The sequence below is a fragment of the Tenrec ecaudatus genome, chromosome 10 (genome assembly GCF_050624435.1).
Source record: "Tenrec ecaudatus isolate mTenEca1 chromosome 10, mTenEca1.hap1, whole genome shotgun sequence".
In the NCBI taxonomy this organism is placed as follows: domain Eukaryota; kingdom Metazoa; phylum Chordata; class Mammalia; order Afrosoricida; family Tenrecidae; genus Tenrec; species Tenrec ecaudatus.
Genome location: NC_134539.1, coordinates 38,196,991 through 38,220,798, shown reverse-complemented (window position 1 = coordinate 38,220,798; position 23,808 = coordinate 38,196,991). Strand labels below are relative to the sequence as shown.

Sequence of the window (23,808 nt, the reverse complement as noted above, 5' to 3'; positions counted from 1 at the left end):
TATGAATCTTCAGTTCAGGGGATATGTCTGGCTAGCAATAAATATTTTCTCTTCTGATCTTGACCCTTTCTTTAAATGCCTTGTAATGTTGATGATTCTCAAATATTTATGTCCATGTGGACTTCAGGTTGATCTGGTAGTCTGGCTGTGTTATCCAAGGGTGAGGAGTAGGTTTCTGAGGTTTCCTCTGATGATGGAATTGACATGTTCTTTTCCTGGCACATGGTTCTTCCCAGGACTGACATCACAGGCTATTTATCCCAAACCCAGTAAGCTAAAGCCGCATATGGCTGTCGGCTGATAACTAGTAGATGCAGACATACATTTTGATCAAGGTCTACATTCCCGTATCAGTTGTTTTTTCCAGTAACACAATGCCGATCTTTCTCTTGTAGATTCATTCTCCCTCTTAAGCCCTCTCTGGGCATTATATTCCTCCCTCCACTGGCCTGGGCCCACCCAATTTCAACAGCAGGAATCTTGGTACTAAGGTATGGAAAGATTTGGGAAAAATCCTAGAGTAAGACTTTCAGGCCCAGCTACTAGACGGATTGTGCTAAGTAATTTTTATTAGCCCAGCTGTTTCCTCGATTTCTTTCCTCCTCGCGGTCCCAAACTTTTCTCTGAATGTGACCTGGTGCGTGAGAAAGAGAAGGCTCTCTTATCAGCTGCGCCCAGGACAGCCCTCCTGGGCCCAACTGGTGCGAGTCTGGTAAGTTCTGGGCTAGACACCAGCGTCAAACCTGGTACCCGGAGCCTCAGAGAGCCTCCAATCCCCACACGGACCACGGGGGGCTTCCGGCGCAGGCCCCTCCTCCTGGGGGCGGGGCCTGCCGCTCCCGCCTCCCAGGTTGCGCGCGGCGGCGGGTCGCGGTCACGTGAGCGCGGCGCGGCGCGGCGAAGGAGGGATCCTGACTTCCGGGCGGCGGAAGGAGACGCGGCCGCGTGAGGACCAGGCGAATTGAAAACACTCTCGGGGAGCCGGAGAGTGCGGCCGGGGGCGCACGCTGACACCCCGCGGCGTCCCCTCGGACACCCTCCGCCTCGGCCTCCACGCCCCGGCCCCCGCCGGGCCCGCAGGTGAGCCGATGCCGCCCGTCGGGCCGGGCCCTCCCCTCCCCTCCCGGCGCGCGGGGCGGTACGCGGGGCCTCCACCCCCGCGCCGCGGCGGGACGCCTTGGACCGGCTCCGGCGCCGCGGCGCCCCCCGGGCCGCGCCCCCTCCCAGCGGCGGGCCTGGCTGCGGGGCCGGGCCGTGCGGGGCGGGGCGCCCCGGGGGCGGCGGACGGGCGGCAGGGGCTGGCGAGACTTTCAGGCAGGCGGGTGTCCGTTTGAGCCGCCCCCCCGCCCGCGACTCTGGCGGCCAGAACCCACAGGCTCGCCCCGAGGGGAATGGTGGCCGGAGCCCGGGGGTGGGGAGAGGGGGTGGCCGTGCCCAGGTGTCTGTCTGGGCCTCCGCCCCCAGCCGGGCCCTCGGGTCTCGCTCCGCCCCAGCTGCGGCGTTGGTTCTCTCGGACGTGTGCATCCCCTCCGCAGCGCTTAGCAGTGCGTGTAGGAGGAGAGGAAATTCTCCGAGTGCGACAGTGGTCAGCATTCACACCTTGATTTTTCGAGGAAAAGCGGCTTGGGAATTGAGGCGGAAAAGGCGGCAAACTCCCGTAGTTGGAATTCGGTGGCCATCCTATTACGCTCATATATACCCCATGTCGAAATTAGCAGGAGTATCTGCAATTCATTTTTAAAGCTTTTGGGGCGTACAGATCTGTGAAACTGAGTTACCCCCAGAATCTTGGCACTATTGGCTACTGTAAAAGGCTTTGTCGCACTGTTGGATTGATGTGCTGCGAAAACCATTGTTTTTGAAAGGCTATAACAGAATTTACTGTCTGTTAACAGAACCAAGAGTTTTGAATATAAAAAATGTTCTCTGTGTACCGTAAAAATAATTTGGCAAACCTGGACGTCAAAGGGCAACCCTAAATTTTCCTAATGGAGGGAAAGCCTTAGCTTAATGGATAAGTTCCCCTAAAAGCTTGACAGTAGGATGTGTCGAGGCAGATCGAGTAGGGGTTAGAAAGCCCCACAAGATGGGGGCCCAGCCAGGGGTGAATTTAATTCTTCATCATTGAGTATCCTTTACCATTTGTTCTCATAGCATAGCCACTCTCAGCTAGTAATAAAATTGTAAGAAGAACTCAGTGTGCTTGCTTAATAAAAACAATTCTTTTAATGGAGGCCAGGTGGGTAGCAACCTTTTGGGGCCTGGTGCCCTAGTAGTTAGGAGTTGGGTTGCTTACTAACAGCAATCGGTTCGAAACCACCAGCCGCTCCTCTGGAGAAAGACAGCTTTCTCCTCCTGTCAAGAGTTACAGTCTCACACTCACAGGGGCAGTTCTCAGTCCTGCAGGGTTGTTGTGTATGAGTTGGCAGCGACTGGGTGGCAGAGAGGTTTTGTTTTCTTTTTGGGGGGGATTGCTCTCCCCTCACCTGCTCATTTTTTAAGACTAAGATAACGAAGTAAGAGTGGGTGAAAACTTGGAGTTCCAGGATACTGAAAAAACAGCAAACCATTTTGCTACTCAGCCTTCCAGTCTCCCGGTTAATTCCAGTATATGTAACAGTTTGTCTTGGAAACCTCAGTCCTGTGTGTGAAGCCTTGGACAATGCTGGACCGATTATGAACCATTTTCAAGCCACGTCTTTACAATGGGTTTAGAACCCCCTTCCTCCCCCCACCTTGTGCAGATGAGATGTTAATGCATAGTGTGCTTGGCATGTAGTAGGCGTTTATATCAGTAGTTGGCAAAGTAAGTACTTTTCTCTTTGCTTTGCTTGGCTGAGAACTTTTAGAGATTTGTTTATTTAGAAAACATACATGTTTGTGCTTATTTAAATTTAATAATGTGCCAGGGACACTTCTTTTTTTGTGTGGTTGTTCCCTGCCTTTACTCTAGACCAGGGACACTTCTGATGCATTGCAAATACCAATTCCTTTATTCTTCACTCATCCTAGCGCTCACCAGGTGTGCTCTTGTGTGGGTCCCTCTAGTGGGCTCCAGCTCAAGGCGACCCTGTGCACGAGGCACGAGGCAGCCCGGTCCTCTCCGGTCCTCTCCTGCGTGCTTCTCACCAGTGTGATGTTTGAGTCTATTGCTGCAGCCACTGTGTCAGCCTATCTTCTCACTAACCCTCTCCTTTACCCAGCATGGTGCCTTTCCCAGGGGCGAGACAGAGTCTTGCCATCTTCTTTTCTATAAGATTGTACATCCTCTTATTTTTTCTGGCGGTCCATGATACTTTAAATAGTCTTCGAGAATACCAATATGAAGTACTTGATGGTATCCTCATTTTGTAGATTAAAAACTGAGGTACAGTTGTTAAATTTACTAGACACTGGCAGAGTCGAGATGAGAGTTTAGCTCACGGTTCTGTTCTTACTTAACTTAGGTAACCAAATACTTCCTCATAGAGAGCTAGTAAGGAAGACACTGACGGCAGTTATGTGGATTTGGATGTACTGTCATAGGCTTCTCGATTTCTGGGGATCGAGGCTGGTTAATCTTAGTACCACCTATTTTGTTGATTTGTGGTAATGCAAACCTGTGTTTTACTCAATATTTACAGCATGTCATGAACATCGTGACTTTAAAAAATAGTTTAATAGGATAATTATGATAGAAGTCCACCCCTTCTCCCCCCTTGAGTTACTTCTCCAGTGAATGTATCGTGGAAGGCACAATTCATATTTGGAGTGGGTGGAAGAGTTGCCGGAAATACAGAGCCCGGTCCTGGACTGAGAAGGCTATTTTTCCGATCAAGATTTGTATAAAGAGAGGAAGTTTGGGGTTATACTTGGAAGGGCTTAATATGCCATGCTGAGGAGCTTTTACCTGTGTATAGGGAGTAGGGCGCTCTCGGAGCCTTGGTCCAATCTGTGTTTAGGTAGAGCTTTCTTGTGACTGACAGATGAGTTAGGGACAAAGTTAGGGGTGAAGCTTTTGAGTCAGGTGTAGGACAGGAAGAAAAGACTAAAGTAGCATTGGGATCAGAGTGTGGCAGGAAGATTGGGACATGAGCTGGCCTTCTTATCCCTTTGTTCCTGTATATTCTTTTTTGTTGTTGCTGCTTTTGATAGTTTACTGTTATCTCTAGTCTGAGCTCTTGTGTTCAAGTCAATGGTATCTTCACCTTTTCCTGTACTATGTTTATCCCAGCTTCTAATATTTAGTCTCGTTTGCCCATGAAAATGCCTTTGAAATGCGTTTCTTCCTCCCATACAATATTTCTTTTGCTGCAAGTCTGAATCCTCCCCATTTTTCAGGCATCCAGCTTAAGTTCCAGACTCCATCGTGGGTCACTTTATGTAATGCTTTTGTTTTCAGCCTTTGCTCTTGGTTTTGCTGGAGGTTCTCGGGGACCCCCTAGGGAACAAGAGTTTCCAATCCCAGCAGATAGATACTAGCTAGATGTGTGCCTACCAGGTCTGTGCCAACCCTTGGCTCACCTTCTCTCCAAGGAAGAACTATGGATTCTAAAAATATAACACATAAATGAAAGTTGGTTAAAAAGTAGAATTAAAGGTAATAGTGTGTTTCCACTAAGTTTTTGAAGTGCCCCCCCATTTGCTTAAGTATTATATATGCATTTATCAAATTGGCAAGAAATAGAGCACTTTAAAAAACAGGTGGCAAGGTGATTAATGTGTTGTTAATTATATCCTTTACAGGATTTCTTGACTTGTTGATGGAATGATTTTTCTTCTTTAGTTCTTGAATTTCCTTTTTAATATTTAATCTTTTGGTATATTCCTTGTTGACCTAGTTTAAAAGAAACATTGTTAGCTGAATCTGGTTAGTTCTTGACTCATGGCAACCCTGTGTACAATGAGATAAAATACTGTTGGGTCTTTCAGCCTTCTCTGGTCAATTGCAGAGTGTACTTGTGATCCATAGCATTTTCATTGGCTGATTTCTGGTAGTAGATCCAGAGTCTCTTCTTACTTGTCTGTGTTAGTGTGAAAACTGATGAAACTCGTTCAGCCTCCCCTGACAGACAAATGGCTTCACATGACGTCTGTATTGCTGAAGGATTGAACTTGGGTCTTTCCATGTGGAAGGCCAGAGGTTTTAAAATTCTTTATTATTTAGTCTTGTCTTTATTGTTTTAAAATGTTTTTCATTTACAGCAATCAATAATGACCAAAAAAAGAAAACGCCAAGATGATTTTCAAAAAGTAAAACTAAAAGTTGGTAAAAAGAAGCCCAAGTTAGAAAATGCTACTGATACAAACTTTAAAACAAAGACTATACATCTCCCTGAGCAACTTAAAGAGGATGGAACACTTCCAACAAACAATAGAAAACTTAACATAAAGGTAATTCATGCATTGTTAGATAATTTTTTTTTAGAAATCAAGACCATTATTTCTTTGTGAGAAGTTGTTTTAACTCTTAGGGTGAATGGTTTGCTGAGGGATTGAAGTTCATTAGTATTTCAAATCTCATTCTATCACTGTGCCTTCCCCACCTCTTCAGAAGTATTCCATGTTTACAGTATACTTACTTAATGACTTGTTTTACCACCTGGAAATAGTTTTTACTTATATTTATGAAGTGTCCTTTTCAATTTTCCAGCTATTTATGAGTAGATACAGCTTTTTAAAGGGCTGGAACCCTTAATGAAACAAGATAGGATCGAATTAATTTTTAATCCTCCTGGTACACAGTGTATTGTAAACTCATCATAAAGTTTGGAGTTAATTGAAGCTTGAAAAATTGTTTGTTGTAAACATCTTAAAATAGTCTTAACAAGATTTATAGAGGAGCCCTGGTGGCACAGTGGCTTGGTGTTAGCTTTCTACTCCTAAGGTCAGCAGTTAGAAACCACCAGCTGATCCTTGGGAAAGAGATGAGGCTTTCCTCCCCCTTAAAGAGTTACAGTGTTGGAAACCCACAGGGGCAGTTCTACCCTGTCCTATAGGGTTGCTGTGAGTTGGAATCAACTTGATGGCAATGAGTTTTTATTTTTATCATTATTTACACACTATGAAATTTATCCATTTAAAATATGCAATAAAAGTTTTCAAATATACTTCCTGAGTTAACGTCATCATAATCTACTTTGAGACTCTTTCTTTCTCACAAGCCTATAGCCACTCCATCATTCCCTGGTCTTCACCTAACCCTCCAGTAATCTACTTTCTCAAGACTTGCTTATACTGGACAGTTGACATAAGTTGAACATCAATGTATGGCCCTTTGTCACTAGTCTTTTGCTTATTGTAATGTTTCAAGGTTTAAGGTTGCTGGATGTATCAGAAAAGTACTTCAACATTTCTATTGCCAAATAGTATTCCATTGTATGGTTATGTCAGATTTGGGCTACTGTAAATAATACTTGTATAAACATCTGTGTCCAGGGCTTTCTGTGGATGTGCTCGCTTGCTTTGCTCTTTACACTTTGAAGGTTAAATAATGCCAGAAGCTATTTGAAGTTATATTCATATTAAATATATATTTAAGCTATGTAAAATACACGAGAAATTCTTGAATGTTATACTGTGAATAACTAGCACATGCATAGAAAGACTCTTTCAGTAAAGAGAAAGAACCTGTTAAATTAAGACTATAAATTCATTTACTGTAATGGGGTGCACAGATATTCCTTAGTATGCATGCAGGTTATTTTAAGAAAGATAAAATTCTGACAAATTATATTTTTACTTAGCTAGAATTTTTGAAGGTGAAATAATTTCTGCTTTTACTAATAAATTGTATTTTTTATAGTGCTTATTGAACTAGTTTTCCCAAAGAGCATCAGATTATTAGCCTTGTTTTGGTTAACTTGTGTATTGGAAAGTGACTTGCTGTGTACTCAACCAGATATACCTATAAACCTATATTTTAATTTCCATTCATAGGATTTGCTGTCACAGATGCATCATTACAATGCTGGGGTTAAACAGAGTGCTCTTCTTGGACTTAAAGACCTTTTGTCTCAGTACTCATTTCTAATTGATGCACACCTTTCAAACATATTAAGTGAAGTGACTGCTGTGTTTACAGATAAAGATGCTAATGTACGATTAGCAGCAGTTCAACTTCTTCAATTCCTGGCCCCCAAAATACGAGCTGAACAAATTTCTCCATTTTTTCCTTTGGTAAGTGCCCATCTCTCTAGTGCCATGACTCACATTACTGAAGGAATTCAGGAGGACTCGTTGAAAGTTTTGGACATTCTGCTGGAACAATACCCAGCTCTAATTACTGGCCGTAGCAGTATATTGCTTAAGAATTTTGTAGAACTTATTTCTCATCAGCAGCTGTCCAAAGGACTGATAAATAGAGACAGATCCCAATCTTGGATACTTTCTGTAAATCCTAATCGGAGACTCACTTCCCAGCAGTGGAGGCTGAAAGTTTTAGTGAGACTCAGTAAATTCCTTCAGGCCTTGGCAGATGGATCCAGTAGGTTGAGAGAAAGTGAAGGACTTCAGGAACAAAAGGAAACTCCCCAGGCCACTAGCAGCTCCATTTTTATCAACTGGAAAGAACATGCCAACGACCAGCAACACATCCAGGTTTATGAAAATGGGGGTTCACAGCCAAATGTCAGTTCACAGTTCAGGCTACGGTAAGAAGGATTTTTAGTTATGTCCACACTCAGTTTTCCTTTTAATAACTGCTGACCATTGATGGTTAATGGTGGGAAGACATGCAGTTGTCTTTTGTACAGTTTTCATATAGTTACTCATGATTTGATTTTATTATTTACCGATGGGAAAAGTCATTTAAAAGTATGTTAATGTATTCATTTCTAGCAAAGCCTAATGAGAAGTAACATGATAATCGCTGTTGGCTTTGTCATTTTAGAATTTTATTTTTCTTATTAGCCTTGATCAACGTAATTATCAGTTCATGGTGTTTCATTTTTCTGGTGCTTTGTAATGTTTAAGTGAAATAATACATAATTAAACAATTATTAATTTATTTCCATTGCTTATTAGGTACCTGGTTGGAGGACTAGGTGGTGTTGATGAAGGCCTGTCATCTACTGAAAACTTGAAAGGATTTATCGAGATCATAATACCATTGTTGATTGAGTGCTGGATTGAAGCTATGCCTCCACAATTAGCTGCTTCCATTGGAAATGGTGTAGAGCGAGAATCTCTTCAGGTTATGCAGCAAGTTCTTAATATTATTTCCCTTCTCTGGAAACTGTCTAAACAACATGATGAAACTCATAAATTGGTGAGAACGAATAGATGCTTTGTTTTCATAGTAATGCCTTTTATCATAAATTTTAGATTTTGAATTCAGGAAGATTGGTTATGTATAACACCCCAACCCCCAACCTTAGACTCCCATTCCTAACTCCTAAAAAAGGACTCTACTGTAAACTTGTTTGCTGGAAGGTCTCTAACAGTTTGGTTTTTAAGTTACCTATTACATTTTTTATTAAGTCTTCTGCTTGGTGCCACATAATGAAGTTGAACAGGACTAGGCCAAACTGAAGACCTCGGTTTTAAACTGTTTAGAGAAAAGCTACACACTAACTTAGTGTGTGGGCTTTGTTTTCCTTGGCGGAGGAGAGAAAATCATAAAACCTTTATAAAAATTGTCTTTACTGTAGATGAGGTGTAGTCAGCCTTGGTAGGGTGTGAGTAAAGTTAACTGAAGTGAATTCCAGGTTACAGGTTTTTTTTAGAAAGCTAATGGCAAAGTTGTGTTTCTTAGTAAATGTGCCTCCTGTTTAGGGGAGGATTGTTGCCCGCTCTTTTTCTTTTTAAGTGTTGTGCAGTCATCCATAGTTAGCTATGTTGCTTCCCTACAACTAAGAACAAACTCGGATTAATTGGTCTCAGTTCATTTATTGGCAGACTTAAAAGAGCAGCTGCAGGAATAAGACTTTTTATTGAGAAGTTTCTGCAAGGACTTGTGGGGGCAAGTTTGAATACTTGGAGTTGCCCGTATACACACACAAAGCTAAGGAGGCCATGTGTCTCTATTTTCATTTTGAAACACACTGGAGTCTTTTTAAGGACTTGCTTTATTATTGCTACTTAGCCGTTATCTATCCATAGGGATTGTTTCTAGATTGCTTTTTTCAAATAGGATAGCCATTTTTTGTTTTTGAACGTTTTATTAGGGGCTCATACAACTCTTATCAAAATCCATACATATACATACATCAATTGTATAAAGCACATCCTTACAGTCTTTGCCCTAATCATTTTCAAAGCATTTGCTCTCCATTTAAGCCTTTTGCATCAGGTCCCCTTTTTGTTTTCCCCTTCCTCCCCGCTCCCCCCTCCCTCATGAGCCTTTGATAATTTATAGATTGTTATTTATTTATTTTTTTTAAAAATCATTTTATTAGGGGCTCATACAATTCTTTTCACAATCCATCCATACATCAATTGGGTAAAGCACATTTGTACATTCATTGCCCTCATCATTCTCAAAACATTTGCTTTCCATTTAAACCCCTGGTATCAGCTTCTCATTCCCCCACCTTCCTGCGCCACTCCCTCATGAACCCTTGATAATTCATAAATTATTATTTTGTCATATCTTGCACTGTCCAACGCCTTCCCTCATCCACTTTTCTGTTGTCCGTCCCCCAGGGAGGAGGTTATATATAGATTCTTTTTTTTTTTTTTAATTTTTAATTTTTTTTTATTTTAACAATTTATTGGGGCTGATACAATTTTTTTTCACAGTTCATACATATACATACATCAATTGTATAAAGCACATCTGTACAGTCTTTGCCCTAATCATTTTTTTCTCTTTTCTTCTTTTACATTTTATTAGGGACTCAAACAACTCTTACCACAATCCATACATATACATACATCAATTGTATAAAGCACATCCATACATTCCCTGCCCCAATCATTCTCAAGGCATTTGCTCTCCACTTAAGCCCCTTGCATCAGGTCCTCTTTTTTTTCCCCCCCTCCCTCCCCATTCCCCCCCTCCCTCCCCATTCCCCCCTCCCTCATATGCCCTTGGTAATTTATACCTCGTTATTTTGTCATATCTTGCCCTATCCGGAGTCTCCCTTCCCCCCCTTCTCTGCTGTCCCTCTCCCAGGGAGGAGATCACATGTGGATACTTGTAATCAGTTCCCCCTTTCCAACCCACTCACCCTCCACTCTCCCAGCATCACCCCTCACACCCCTGGTCCTGAAGGTATCATCCACCCTGGATTTCCTGTGCCTTCAGCTCCCATATGCGCCAGTGTACAACCTCTGACCTATCCAGTCCTGCAAGGTAGAATTCGGATCATGGTAGTTGGGGGAGGAAGCATCCAGGATCTAGGGGAAAGCTGTGTTCTTCATCGGTACTACATCGTACCCTGACTGACCCATCTCCTCTCCTAAACCCCTCTATGAGGGGACCTCCAGTGACCGACAAATGGGCCTTGGGTCTCCACTCTGTACTTCCCCCTTCATTATATATATATATATATATATATATATATATATATATATAAAGAATACATATATATATATATATACTTTTTTTTTTTTTGCATGATGCCTTATACCTGGTCTCTTTGGCACCTCGTGATCGCACCGGCCGGTGTGCTTCTTCCATGTGGGCTTTTTTTGCTTCTGAGCTAGATGGCCGCTTATTCACCTTCAAGCCTTTAAGACCCCAGACACTATCTCTTTTGATAGCCGGGCACCATCAGGTTTCTTCGCCACATTTGCTTATGCACCCGTTTGTCTTCGGCGATCGTATCATGGAGGTGTGCAGCCAATGATACGATTTTTTGTTCTTGGATGCCTGATAACTGATCACTTCGGGACCACGCGATCACACAGACTGGTGTGTTCTTCCATGTGGGCTTTGTTGCTTCTGAGCTGGATGGCCGCTTGTTTATCTTCAAGCCTTTAAGACCCCAGACACTATCTCTTTTGATAGCCGGGCACCATCAGCTTTCTTCAACACATTTACTTGTTCGCCCGCTTTGGCTTCAGCAGTTGTCTCGGGAGGGTGAGCATCGTAGAGTGCCAATTTAATAAAAGAAAGTATTCATAGATTGAGGGAGTGCTTGAGTAGAGGCCCAGGGTCCTTCCGCCACCTTAATACTAAACATAAATATGGACACATAGATCTATCTCCCCATCCTCATATATATATTTGCATGTACACGTCTTTGTCTAGACCTCCATAAATGCCCCTTGACTCCCAGCTCCTTCCTCCCTCTCCCTTGACTTTCCTCCTGCCCCACTACCATCCTCCGTCCCCACCTCGGCTACACCTATACCTCTTCTCTACGCAACCTTACCCTTGATCATTCCCCAGCAGGCCTGCCACTCCCCCCTCACTACCATTTTGGGTCCCATGTTGTTCCCTTGTTAGGATAGCCGTTGATTGATTACAGTTGAACCTTTTTGTCTCAGTGTTCATTGCCAAAACAAGCAGAAATTTGATCTTGATGAGGGTGTAGTATGATTATGAGAAAGTAAAGTGTGCTGTTAGCCCCTGGCCATCTGAGGTAGGGTTTTTGAGTTTATTGGTTCAAATTGAATTAAAAGGAAGAGAAACTTAATTACCTTCCCTTTTCCTCCATCTTAAATAGCAGACAAATTGTAAGTATAAATCATTCTTGAGTACAAAAATGATCTGTGGATGCTAATACAGTTAATATGTTAAGGTTTATGTATATATTATATCATGGGCAGAAGTTATATAAGGTAAAGTTTGTAGTTAAATACTGGTAAGTTGTTAACTTTTGTTTAAAGCATTTTTGATAATTTTAGGTGACTGTTTTTTATAGATTTTCTGGTCTGTGCTTATTTTAATAGGAGTCATGGCTTCGAAAGAATTACCTTACTGATTTCAAACAGCACTTTATGAGTCATTTTCCTTATGCCTTACAAGAAATAACTAAGCACAAAAGGAAAGACACAAATAAAAGGTATTTAGATTCTTTTCTGCTATAAAGACTTGAAACGTGGATACACTTGAACCTGAAGTTACCAGAAAACAATTCACTTTAATCTGGATCTTGTCAGTGTTTATAAAAAAATAAAACTAGCAGTTTGAAGACTGATCCTGAGCCTTAAGATTTCAGATTTGTGTTTTTAAATTAAAGTATGTTGTGCTACATTACATCAATTTAAATTCAGTAAAGTTGAGGTGTGAAATGTTTTACTTGGATGGGGTACTATTTAATTACTGAATTTTAAGCTAAACAATATTTTGTAAGTTAACTAGTTCTTTCATGGTATACATGAAGAAACTGATATTGAAATTAATATTAGTAACCTGAAGGAAGTGTAGAAAAACAGTTCTCCTTTCTAAAACAAACCAATGGAAAAGGGTGTCAGGTTGCAAAAATGAAATTTGAAAGTTATAATCCTAGAAGTTATTTTATATGTACAAACTAAGTTGGAGTAGATAAATGTGAGAACAAGTTGTCTAATGAAATATGACATGTGTTCAAAGTAGAAAATTAAAACTGTACTTGCCTCAAATGATCAAAATTTGTATTTTGTGATTACATCTGTCAGTGTTCTTAAATATATCAAAGGGATGATATCATTGTGACTCCTTAAGCATGTGGTAAAAGATGTACTCAGAAGTGACTACAGTGTCGCACTGACAACTAGTTGCTTACTGGGAACAAAGTATTGTGGTAGAGATAATCAGTCATTCATTCTGGTGAAAGAGTCCATCAAGGTATAGCCAGAGGACAGAAACTACACCAGGCTTTTGTTTTTTTAAATCATTTTCCAGGGGTTTTAGCGGCTAGCTATTGAAGAATTTAAAAAGACAAATGGGAACGGTAATTCTTGATGGAAACAACTACTATCACTGGGACTGGGATCATAGAAAAAGAAACTAAGTGTAAGGGCTGTGTGGAGTCAAAAGAGGAAATGCTGAAAAGTGGGACCGACCTCACCTGGTGCTAACAGTTCTAGGAGAGCGAGCCCTACACAGGGACTGCATGCAGCTGGCTGATGCCGGTGTTTTGTTAGGAAAACTCTCAGTTGGTATCACCTGCAACTACCACCATGAACTGCTGGTGATCTGAAGAAGGGCAAGGGGTGGCATTGTCACCAAGAGACAAAAGCTCCTAGTATATGAGTAGCAATAGAGCTGTACACTTGGGACTAGAGAACGCAGAGGAAGAGATTACTTTGTTGCGATAAACAGACAAGGCTGTATTGGAGAGTAGTATCTGAAGAGAATTTGAGCATGAATGTGAGTTTTTCAGCAGACATGACACAGGTCAGGAGATCATACGAGGAAATCACATTTAAGAAAGCTATAGAATTAGGTAGTGGAGAGCGTGGGACATACTTGGGTCAGATAAGGTTTCTGTTTATCACTTGTATTGATACAGGAAACTCCTTGTTTCTGGAGTTCAGCTGTGATCCTCTTGGCATTGTCTTTGGTCAGAGAAAAACTATTTTATAAAGATTAATTTAGGGAGTTTGTGAGATGAGGTTGGAGGGGACAGAGAATCAGGAGATACTTTTTGAGTAAGATGTTAGTATTTCCCCTTCATACAATTTCCTGATTAGACCAAGAATTTTAAATCTGGGGTCTCATAAAAATGAGGTTAAATTATGGTTAGGATGTTTGACACTTAGTATATCATTAAATACAAGTAAATTATCCAAGATTATGGGTTATACTACCATCAAGAAACTTACTATATGTTTCATATGTGTAAGACACTGTACTAGTTGCTAAGCATTCAAAAGTAAAGGAAATAATCGTGGGTGGGTGTTGTCTAGTGAGGGAGAGATTCCTATGCTTCTTAAGTCAGTGTCTGATTGTAAATGTGATGAAGGAAGATTTCGTGTAATAGTATAGTAAGTATATGAAAGTAGCTAATAGGGCATCTTGCATGTGAGTAAGAGGCCCTGATGGAGTGACATTTGTGCTAGAATATAAAAAGTGTAAAGGAACTTAACTTGAGGCTGAGATGGTGATATTGTGAGCTCAACTGATAAACCATCTTTCATGTGAAACATTAGGTCACAGAATAACTGGCTAGTTTCTGAGAAAAGTTTGGATGTTTGGCTTTCTTTTCACATACGCTTTTGGAATTACTTCCTACCAATAATTATGTAAATCAGGTTCTGTTAATTAAAAACAACAAAAAGGTTCCCTTTTTTTTCCTTTTTAATCATTTTATTGGGGGCTCGTACAATTCCTATCACAATCCATCCATCCATCCATTGTGTCAAGTGCACTTGAACATTTGTTGTCATCATCATTCTTTTTTTTTTCTGGGGGGAGGAGAGGAGGGAAGGAGAGAGCCATCATCATTCTCAAAACCCTTTATTTTCTTAGGATTCTAGAAAATTGTTTGCTACCTCATTGCTCAGAAAATTTGCTTGCATTTTCCTCTGCCAGGATGATTTGTCTACTTAACCTTTTTGTAAATGAATGTGCTTTATTCTTTTATATTTTTGACTTCTTTTGTGTTCATTTTTGGTGTGATTTTTTTTCCCATCTACCTCTAGATTTTAATATTTTGAGGATGCTGCCATCCATTTTTTTCCTACAATGCATTAATTTGATACACTTACAGAATTCTCGTTAGTTCTTCTGTATTGATGCGTCCTAAATGTATATGTTGTTCAGACTTCTGCCTCCAGTGTCTTGGTTGAATGGAGATGTCTGTTGACCATCTTTGCTTGGAATTAGAAAAGTCTCTCTTAGTGCAACATTTCAAGAGTAGAATTTGTTTTCTGGATCTTTCTTTGTCGTCATTTCTAGTACCATCAACCTCAAAATTCCCAAACACATATGTATACATTTAAGCATTCCTTATAAATGCCTTGTTCTCTGCAGCGTATAACACTGGGACCTTACCTTTGTTATCTCTTGCTTTGGGTCGCTGCTGTATCCTTGTAACTGCTGCTTTGTTGATAATCTTGTAGCTCTCATTCTTTTTCCTTTAATCCACAGAATCATCCACCTGAAAGAAACTTTCAATTATGTTATTCCCTTTCTTACAGAAATTCATTGTATTGTCCTTGGCCCCCAATTTTATAATATGGTATTGTTTTACCTTTCCAGCCTCACCTGTTGTTCTTAGCCCTATTTGATGCCTAGATAGTTCAGAACCTCTTGTGTTTGTGATTCTTCGCTACTATATCCTTACTTTACTGCAGGATTACCGTATGTACTTAAGTATAAGCCGACCTACTTAATATCATCCGAGGCACTTAATTTTACCACAAAACTGCATTAAAAATGTGCTGAAAACTCAGCATATACACGAGTATATATGATATTTTTTCTTTAAAATTGGTCCATTGGTTTAATGTCTGATTTTATTCAACCTTCAAAACCAAATCCACTGCCATGGGGTTGTTTCTGGCTCATAGCAAACCCTCTAGGATAGTGTAGAACTGCCCCTTTAGGTGTCCAAGACTGTCCTTGTCTGGGAGTAGAAAGCCTCATCTTGCATGTATCGCTGGTGTTTTTGTACTATTTACCTTGTGTTTAGCAGCCAAATACAAACCCTATATATTTCTAGATAGGAACTAAATAGGCTCTACCCTTGTATATACTACTGTATTTGAAATGAGTATGTGTTCAATTTAAAATTATTTATTTTTATTAAAACATTATTTTGAGTTTTTGAAATACCTGTCAAGCTTTGAACAAAAGTTTTATTTGTCTGACTAGAATAAATAAACGGACTTAGTGTTAATCGTAAAATTAAGCCAGTCTTGTTTCAACATTAGGAAATTGTGACCAGGAGAAATTTGTGATTCTTTTAAGTTAGATGATAAGGTAGAAGCAGAGCCAAAGTCTGTGACTGCCATTCAAATGAAAACAATCTACTTTCAGACAAAATCTTCTAATATGTTAGGTTTTTCACATCCCTTCTCTCTCCAAATTACTCCTAAGATTATCAGACAAGGTTATAAGGATCTCTATTTTTTGTGCCTACAAACAATGTGTAATGAGCTGAGTAGTGGGCACCCTAACTTAATGCCTCTAACCATACTGATTCTGTAACGAATGGTTTACAGAACTACAGTCTAAACCTTGCTGAACCACCTGTCTTAATAATTTCTTAATTCTGCAAAGTTTTTTATTGATCCAATGATTAAGTATTGTAAATGAAACAGGCATGGTAAATATAACACTGTAGATGTGTTTATTTTGTTTATTTTTAGCATCAAGCATTGCACGATTCTCTCAAATAATGTGGATCATCTTTTACTTAATTTAACACTGTCTGATATCATGGTCTCCCTGGCAAATGCCTCAACTTTGCAAAAGGATTCTAATTGGATAGAAATGATAAGGAAATTTGTGACAGAAACTCTTGAAGATGGTTCAAGGTTAAATAGTAAGCAGCTGAACAGATTGCTTGGGGTGTCATGGAGATTAATGCATATACAACCAAACAGAGGTATGTGATGCAGTTTTGCCCTTATTTAAGAGAGGAGCTCTGTGCATGCTGTTTAGGGTCTAGCTTTGAAATGTTTTTATATACATACTCTATATGATCAAGTTATTTACACTCAAGCCTAAGAGTTGCTAGCCAAATCATTCCCATAGGAACATATTGATAAGATTTTTCATAGAATGCAGAAGTAAAGTGTAGATATTATTAAGAGATACTGCCATTGAGTCTAAAGATGAACAAATGACTTCTTTGCTAGCTCGATGAGAAATTGATTGCTTTTTTCTTTTAGTCCACCTAGAGGGAATCTTGTTTCTATGTGCTTCTTGTTTCAAGTTATGGTACATTAAGTTGGTTTTTAGTGTGACTGATATGTTCCTAATTAGGTAGATTAATTGAGACAAAACATTCCTTTTAATTCCCATCTAATGCCCATTTCTAAGATCCTTGTTTTTCTTTCCCTACTGAGATTTGTGGTCTCCTAGGAAAATGCATGCTGTCTTTTCTGATTGGCTTGCCTTGTAGGTGTTAGCATTGCTGTCGGATTTAGACAGGAGTTAACAGTCTGTAGCTTAGATAGTTTTTGCCATGACAAAGTAAAGAACTGGTTTTAGAGAAATAGGGGTTATTGAAAGCTTTTTAAAAATTATATTTTCCCTGTTTTAGAGGCTACAGAGACGCTTATCAAAGCAGTATATAGTTTGTATCAGCAGAGGGGCCTTCTCCTTCCAGTTCGGACTTTGTTGCTGAAGTTTTTCAGTAAAATTTATCAAAAAGAAGAATTGAAGTCGTACAAAGTCAGGTGAGATCCTTTTTTTCTCTCTCTCGCTGAGCTCTTTTGTAGTCTGTCTGTTAAAATACTTAAATAACCCACACAAACACACACTAAAACTTTCTGTAGAGTTGTTTCCAAATCATGACCCTGTATAGAATAGAGTAGAACTACTCCTTAGGGTTTCTGGGACTGTAATCTTATGGGAGTAGACGGCTCCCTATTCCTCCTATGGAGTAGCTGGTGGGTTTGAACCGACAACCTTGTGGTTAGCAGCTCATGCTTAGCCCACAGTCCTTCTAAATGTTTGGGAAAGGTGATTAAATAATTTTGAGGTTAACAATCCCTCCCCCTCCCCCCAATACACACACAGTTTAGATTTCTGAAAAGCTAGAAAACAATATAAAGAAACATGCAGAATATTGCCATGGAATGTTATACATGTACCTGAACATATCAGAGCCATTTTAAAACTGATTTTCACACATTCATACTAGCTAAAGGATAATAGAGCAACCTGTATAGTGATCTTAACATTCTGTAAATTTGGAATTAAAGCACGAACTCTTAGTGGCAGATTGGGCCGTGGAATAGGAATGAGGCCAGGAGAAGATTCTGGCTCACTTTGCTGCTATCAGTTGAGACAGTCCAGACCATAAGACTGTAATTTTTTGATAGTGTGTGCAGTTAATTGGAGCAATCTGGAATTGATGCTTGACTAGAAGCTATGTATTCAGGACACTTGCTGTGCAGCCAGTTGCTGGGACACATTTGAGCCCTTACTATGAGAGCTGCTTGTTAAAATTTACATCATTTTTCTAGCACTTCGGTAAGGTACTGTATATACTCGAGTAAAGCCAAGTTTTCCAGCACATTTTTAATGCAGTTTTTGTGGTAAAATTAGGTGCCTCAGTGGATATTCGGGCGGTAAATGCTGTTATGGTTTGCAGTAGGAACTGAGGCTTAGGCTAAATAGGTGTCGCACATTTAGCAGGTAGCACAACTGGGACTTGAGTTCAGATCTCCCTGACCACCAAGGTCCTGTTTAAATCACTAAATTCTTAGAGGATAACCAACGACAACTATCTCCAGAGTTTAGCTGATATCCTAAGAACTAGACGAGCCGAGGTTTGAAGCCATTAATATAGGGTCAAACTCCATTGGATACATCTATGTTAATATGCTCATACTAATTAACACTTACTAGGATTTAAAAACCCAAACTCCACTGCCATTGAGTCAGTGCTGACTCCTATTGACAGTATAGGACAGGGTAGAATTGCCCTCTTGAGTTTCCGAGACTGTAACTGTTCACAGGAGTAGAAACTGTTGTCTGGCTTTCTTGGAATGGCTGGTGGTTTTGAACTGGTGATTTCAAATTGCTGACCTTATGGTTAGTAGTTCAACACATAACCACTACCAAACCAGGGCTAATAGTTCACAAAGAGCTTCGTGGTGTACAATTTAGATAGAGCCCATATGACACAAACCTTTTACTTTAGTGGTGGTTATGGTTTGAATTATGTTCCCCTGTATATATTGGAATTCTAGCACTTACACATGTGAATAGAGATAAACTGTAATGCAAACAATTACCCCTGTAATGTAGTTTTTAATGTGATGCTGTCAGCTCAAACCATGCTGCTGTAAGGTAGATAACAAAGTTTTATGATGCCCAGTATAGAGACACATGCAAGCCTACAGATGCAAGTGAAGAGAGGTGCTATCTGATACCAGAGGTGGATGCAAATATAAGTCAAGAACCCTAAAAATTGCTGCTTCTAGAAGCTGGAGTAATAAATAAGGGCCTTCTCCCTAGAGATATGTCTTTTGATATTTGAAAATCAGTTTCTGTTCTTAAAGCCAACCCCTTAAGATATGTGTTACAGCAGCACCAAGAAACTAAGAGCAGTTAAAACCTTGGAAAATCCACATTACTAGTTCAGGAGTTCTGATGATATTGCTGAATAAATGATGTTGGCATCTTATAAACTTTCAGATGTTTTCAGTAAATTGTTTTTGTGGATTTGTGGTGTATCTAAGTTAAAAAATGTGTTTTGAATTTATTACAGTTATCTTTTAAAACATTTTGTACATTTCTCTTGGCCTTAGATACCGTAGTCGAGTGGTGTCCCGATGGCTGGCAGGTTTACCATTGCAACTTGCTCATCTTGGCTGCCGAAATCCCGAGCTCTCAACACAACTGATTGATATCATTCATACTGCTGCCGCACGAGCAAATAAAGAATTACTAAAAAGTTTACAGGCTACTGCTCTCCGGATCTATGGTAGGGTTTCATAGTTTACTGGTGTAGAATCTACCCTGATTTAGGAGAGACATTTTTAAGGGTAGCTCTTTAGGTCTGTCTATTCTTTAATTGGAGTTGGTTAAATTGCCAGAACAAAACATCAAAGTACGTTCCTTTTCAATAGGAAATATTTGTTAGAGTAGCTTTAGAAGAATGATTTTATATGCTGGATTATGTCTTATTAGGTACTTAAAAATTATTTTGAGGCATGATGGCAAGACAATATTAGTTATTACTTACAAATGAAGAGCTTGTATTTAATGGAATTCATTACAGAAAATCCCAACTCTCTATGGGTTTCCAGTTTGATAACTCTGTATATCGATTCTGAGACCATAAGTTGGTTTTGACAAGTTAGGGCCTTTTATTAGTAATCCCTTTTATAAGCATGTGAGTGAACATCTGAGAATTATAACATTAGTAATTATGCACTACAACATTGTATGCAGTATATACCACTGACAAATAGATACATGGGAAAAAATAGATGGTCATAAGAGCAATTTTCTGTAAATTGTAAGTTGGGGACTACTTTGTTTTATTTATATCTGGAACTGACAGTCTTTAATATTTTGAAAAATAAAAAACATCAAAATATAAAAATATTTTTAAAACATCTGTTGAGTTGATTCCAACTCACAGCAATTTTATAGGATAGTCTAGCACTGCCATAGGATTTCCAAGGCTGTACTCTACAGAAACAGACTTGCCTCTTACTGTTCCCTTGGAGTAGCGGATGGGTTTGAACTGCCAACATTTTGGTTGGCAGCTAAGCTCTTGACCACTGTGCCACCAAGGCTTCTTCAGTGAAAGCATATACGGTGTTGGAGGTAGTGGGTGTAGGGGATGGGAAGGCATCCTAGTGGGTCACATATTGGGCTGCTGACCACAAGGTCAGCAGTTTGAAACTACCAGCTTCCCTGCAGGAGAAAGAGAAGCTTACCTGTTCCCATACAGATTTGGTATCTCAGAGGCAGTTCTACTCTGTCCTATGGGGACACTATGAGTTGGAATCAGCTCTATGGCAAGGAATTTGGGTTTAATTGTGTGTGTGTGTGTGTGTGTGTGTGTGTGTGTGTGTGTAAAGGAGCCATAGTGGTACAGTGCTTAAAGTGCTCAACTGCCTAACTGAAAGGATGGTGTTTTGATTTCACTAGCCACTGGATGGGGAAAGGTGGTGACAGTCTATTACCGTCAAGAGTGGACCCTTGGGAACCCTGTGGGGCAGTTCCATTCTGTCTAACAGGATCTTCATGAGTTGGAATGGACTTGACAGCAATGTTTGTTTTTTTGATATAGTTGGAGACATAGATAATCACATACTCAAAAATTGTGTACAGTTCTGTAGGACACTATAATTAAAAGTGTACAGTGCATTTTAATATAGTGACAAGTTTATGCAACCACTACTCTGTGCAATTTCAGAATGTTTTATCATCCCCAAGAGAACTATGTTATTAAATGAATGAATATGTTCACTGTTGTCCTTTAAGAAAATGGGTAGCATCTTCAGAAATGCAAATATATCCTTTATGTTAAAACTTGTTTCCTGTGTCTACCTTACTAGATCCACAGGAAGGCACTGTGGTGATTCTCCCACCAGAGTCTCAGCAACGCTTGGTTCAGCTTGTGTATTTTCTACCCAGCTTGCCTGCTGATTTGCTTTCTCGGTTAAGTCGCTGCTGTATCATGGGAAGACTTAGTTCAAGTTTGGCTGCCATGCTTATTGGGATCCTACACATGAGGTAGCATACTTTCATGAGCTGCATTTTACCTGTATAATCCTTCCTCACCTCTTTTACTAGTCATGTGTGAATACAGAAAACATTTAAAGCCACACACTGCTCTACTACCTGTTGCCATCAAGTCGATTTCAATGTAGTTGTGAAATTTTACACAGTGAGACATTTGTTAGTTGTATATTTTTTGTGTAACTCAGTGATATTGCTTGCATTCTTGATGTTGTGTAACCATTACTGCTTTTTCCAGATGGTTCTACCACATATAGCATACAATCTGTAGCCCCTAAGCAAGACTTAACCATTTCCCTCTCCTCTGATCACCACTAAAACCCTAGTCTATATATATATGCTTATTTAAGTGAGAAAGTCCAATACTTGTCTTTCTTCAACTTCACTTTGTTCAACATGTTTTCAAGGTTCATCACGAGGACTTCATTTCTCGTTATGTCTGAAGTAATACTCTTATGTATGTATAAACCACATGTTCTTTATCCACTCATCTGTTGCTAGGCAATCTGGTTTCCCCCTTTTCACTACTGTGAAAAGTGATGCCGTGCACATTGGTATTCCGGCTTTTGCTTATCTTTCTTCTTTCACTTTTGTGTATGGACGGACTTTGGATTGGGGTTGCTGGCTTCTATTGGGAGTTCTGTCCTTGACTTTTTGAAGGCCAATCAGACTGTTCTACATTCCAATGAGAAATGAATGAGAGTTTGGTTTCTGCATCACCAACACTCTTTCGGTTTCCTTTTTAAATCGTTGCCATTCTAGTGGGAATGAGATGGGTTTTCATTGGTGTCTATAATGGCAGGTGCTGTCTTGCATGCTTTTTTGATACTTGTTCAAGTGCTTTGCCCATCCCCCCCAAAACTGGTTTTATTTATTTAAAAAATTTAAAACAGTTTTATTGCTACTTCATCCACATATACAATTTAAAAGTTCAAGTTCAATCATCAGGGAGAGTTGCACCATCTTTATCACAATTCATTTTAGAACATTTTCATTACTCATTGTTAAACACGTATATATTTTCAATTTTGGCAAAAACAAACATTTTCTAATTTTAACAACTTTTACATGTATAATCATTCTTATTGGTTGTTTTCTTTGTGTGGTACAACCACTATTGATATCCATCTCTAATTTGATCTACCATCATTATTAACATAAACTCAATGCCCCCCCCCCCAGCAAAAGCTCTACCTCCTTCACCCATGGTAACCAAAGGTCAAGTTTGTTTTTTTTTAGTAGTAGTTTTCTTGATATAATATTCACATATCATACACTCCATAGTTAAATTGGTTGTCGCTGCTTTTCATGATACCTCCCTCTCTTTGTCCCTCCTACTCCCGTCTCTCCGACCTCTGCCCCCACTGATCGCTCCTTGGTTGTCATCTTGGCTGCCTCTCTCTCTCCTTTCCCTGACCATTGATCATCCCTGGCATGTGGTGCTGGCCCTCTGTTATTTTTTCCCCTTAGCCTTTTTATTGGCATGCAGTTTACATACACAATTGAATATTTCAATTGTCGTCTCAAGGGATTTGTACAATCAGCACCATGTCTATATTAGAGTACCCCCTCCTCCCAAATGGTTAAATCACCTTTAAACTGAGTTGTGCGATCATGATTAGTTCTAGTGCTTCCTCCCTCTTTCCCCTTTTCATTATTTACTCCCCAAATCCCTTTTCCCTATCGCCCCCCCCCCCACCATGCATTCCCTATAACACCTTGTTATCAGGTATTATTATACCTATACTCCTGTGCTTCACAGCTGGGAAACCTAACCGAAGACAATGGAAAACAAATGGTAAGGTGGTAAGGGTAAGATCATTATTAATATAAAGACAAAAATAGAAATAATGCGTGAGAGGGAGAAAAACCCAGTAACATTAAAGAAGCCAGGAGAGAAATTTCTGTCATGGAACAACTAAAAGATGCTTGCATCCAGAACAAATTCAAGTCTTGTCTATGACGAGGTCAACTGGCGAAGTAGGGAGTTTAATTCAGTATACTGTGTATATGTGTGTATAAGCCGAGTTTTTCCAGCACATTTTTAATGCATTTTTTTGTGGTAAAATTAAGTGCCTCGGCTGATAATTGGATTGGCTTTTACTCAAGTACATACAGTAATCAAGATTACTATGGTTTCTGCCTATAGTAAGGCTGTTTAGCACTCTTACTTTTTTGGCTAGGAGCGAATCTGCCAGCACCTCTGTCTGGTTATTCTGCAGGTGGGTCTTTGGTGCTGACTGTCCTCCATAGAATTCTGCAAATTGGGTGTTCATAATTTTAGCTCTGATACTATATTCGAATTTTGTAATTGACAAATTTGGATCACACAGGCTGGTGTGCTGCTTCTGTGTGACTTAGTTGACTCCTTACTTACATGACTGCTTGTTTAAATACAAGCCTTTAAGACCCCAGACACTGTTCCTATTGATAGCCAGGCACCATCTGCTTTCTTCACCACACTTTGCTGTAGCACCTTATCTTCATTGATCATTACATGAAGGTGAGTTTGAGCCTAGCCATTATATAGGAACTAATTATTAAGTTGGAGCTAGGATTCACTGTGAGCCCAGACT

General features: G+C 39.9%; 1 protein-coding gene across 3 annotated transcripts in view; it reads left to right on the top strand.

Moving 5' to 3' along the window:
• The window catches only part of TEX10 (testis expressed 10), a 69,433-nt gene that overhangs the window by 30,095 nt on the left and 15,530 nt on the right, over nucleotides 1-23,808 (top strand). Inside the window, exons 1-9 of one of the 3 annotated variants that reach the window (XM_075560227.1) lie at nucleotides 884-1,080; nucleotides 5,185-5,373; nucleotides 6,919-7,631; nucleotides 8,005-8,248; nucleotides 11,821-11,933; nucleotides 16,168-16,406; nucleotides 17,067-17,202; nucleotides 19,285-19,460; nucleotides 21,049-21,226. In XM_075560227.1, the coding sequence (XP_075416342.1) occupies nucleotides 5,194-5,373; nucleotides 6,919-7,631; nucleotides 8,005-8,248; nucleotides 11,821-11,933; nucleotides 16,168-16,406; nucleotides 17,067-17,202; nucleotides 19,285-19,460; nucleotides 21,049-21,226 (1,979 nt within the window). In that variant the 5' untranslated portion in view covers nucleotides 884-1,080; nucleotides 5,185-5,193. Of the gene's footprint in view, nucleotides 1-883; nucleotides 1,081-5,184; nucleotides 5,374-6,918; nucleotides 7,632-8,004; nucleotides 8,249-11,820; nucleotides 11,934-16,167; nucleotides 16,407-17,066; nucleotides 17,203-19,284; nucleotides 19,461-21,048; nucleotides 21,227-23,808 lie in introns of those variants that run through there. The other 2 variants (XM_075560229.1, XM_075560228.1) reach the window with 2 other exon arrangements.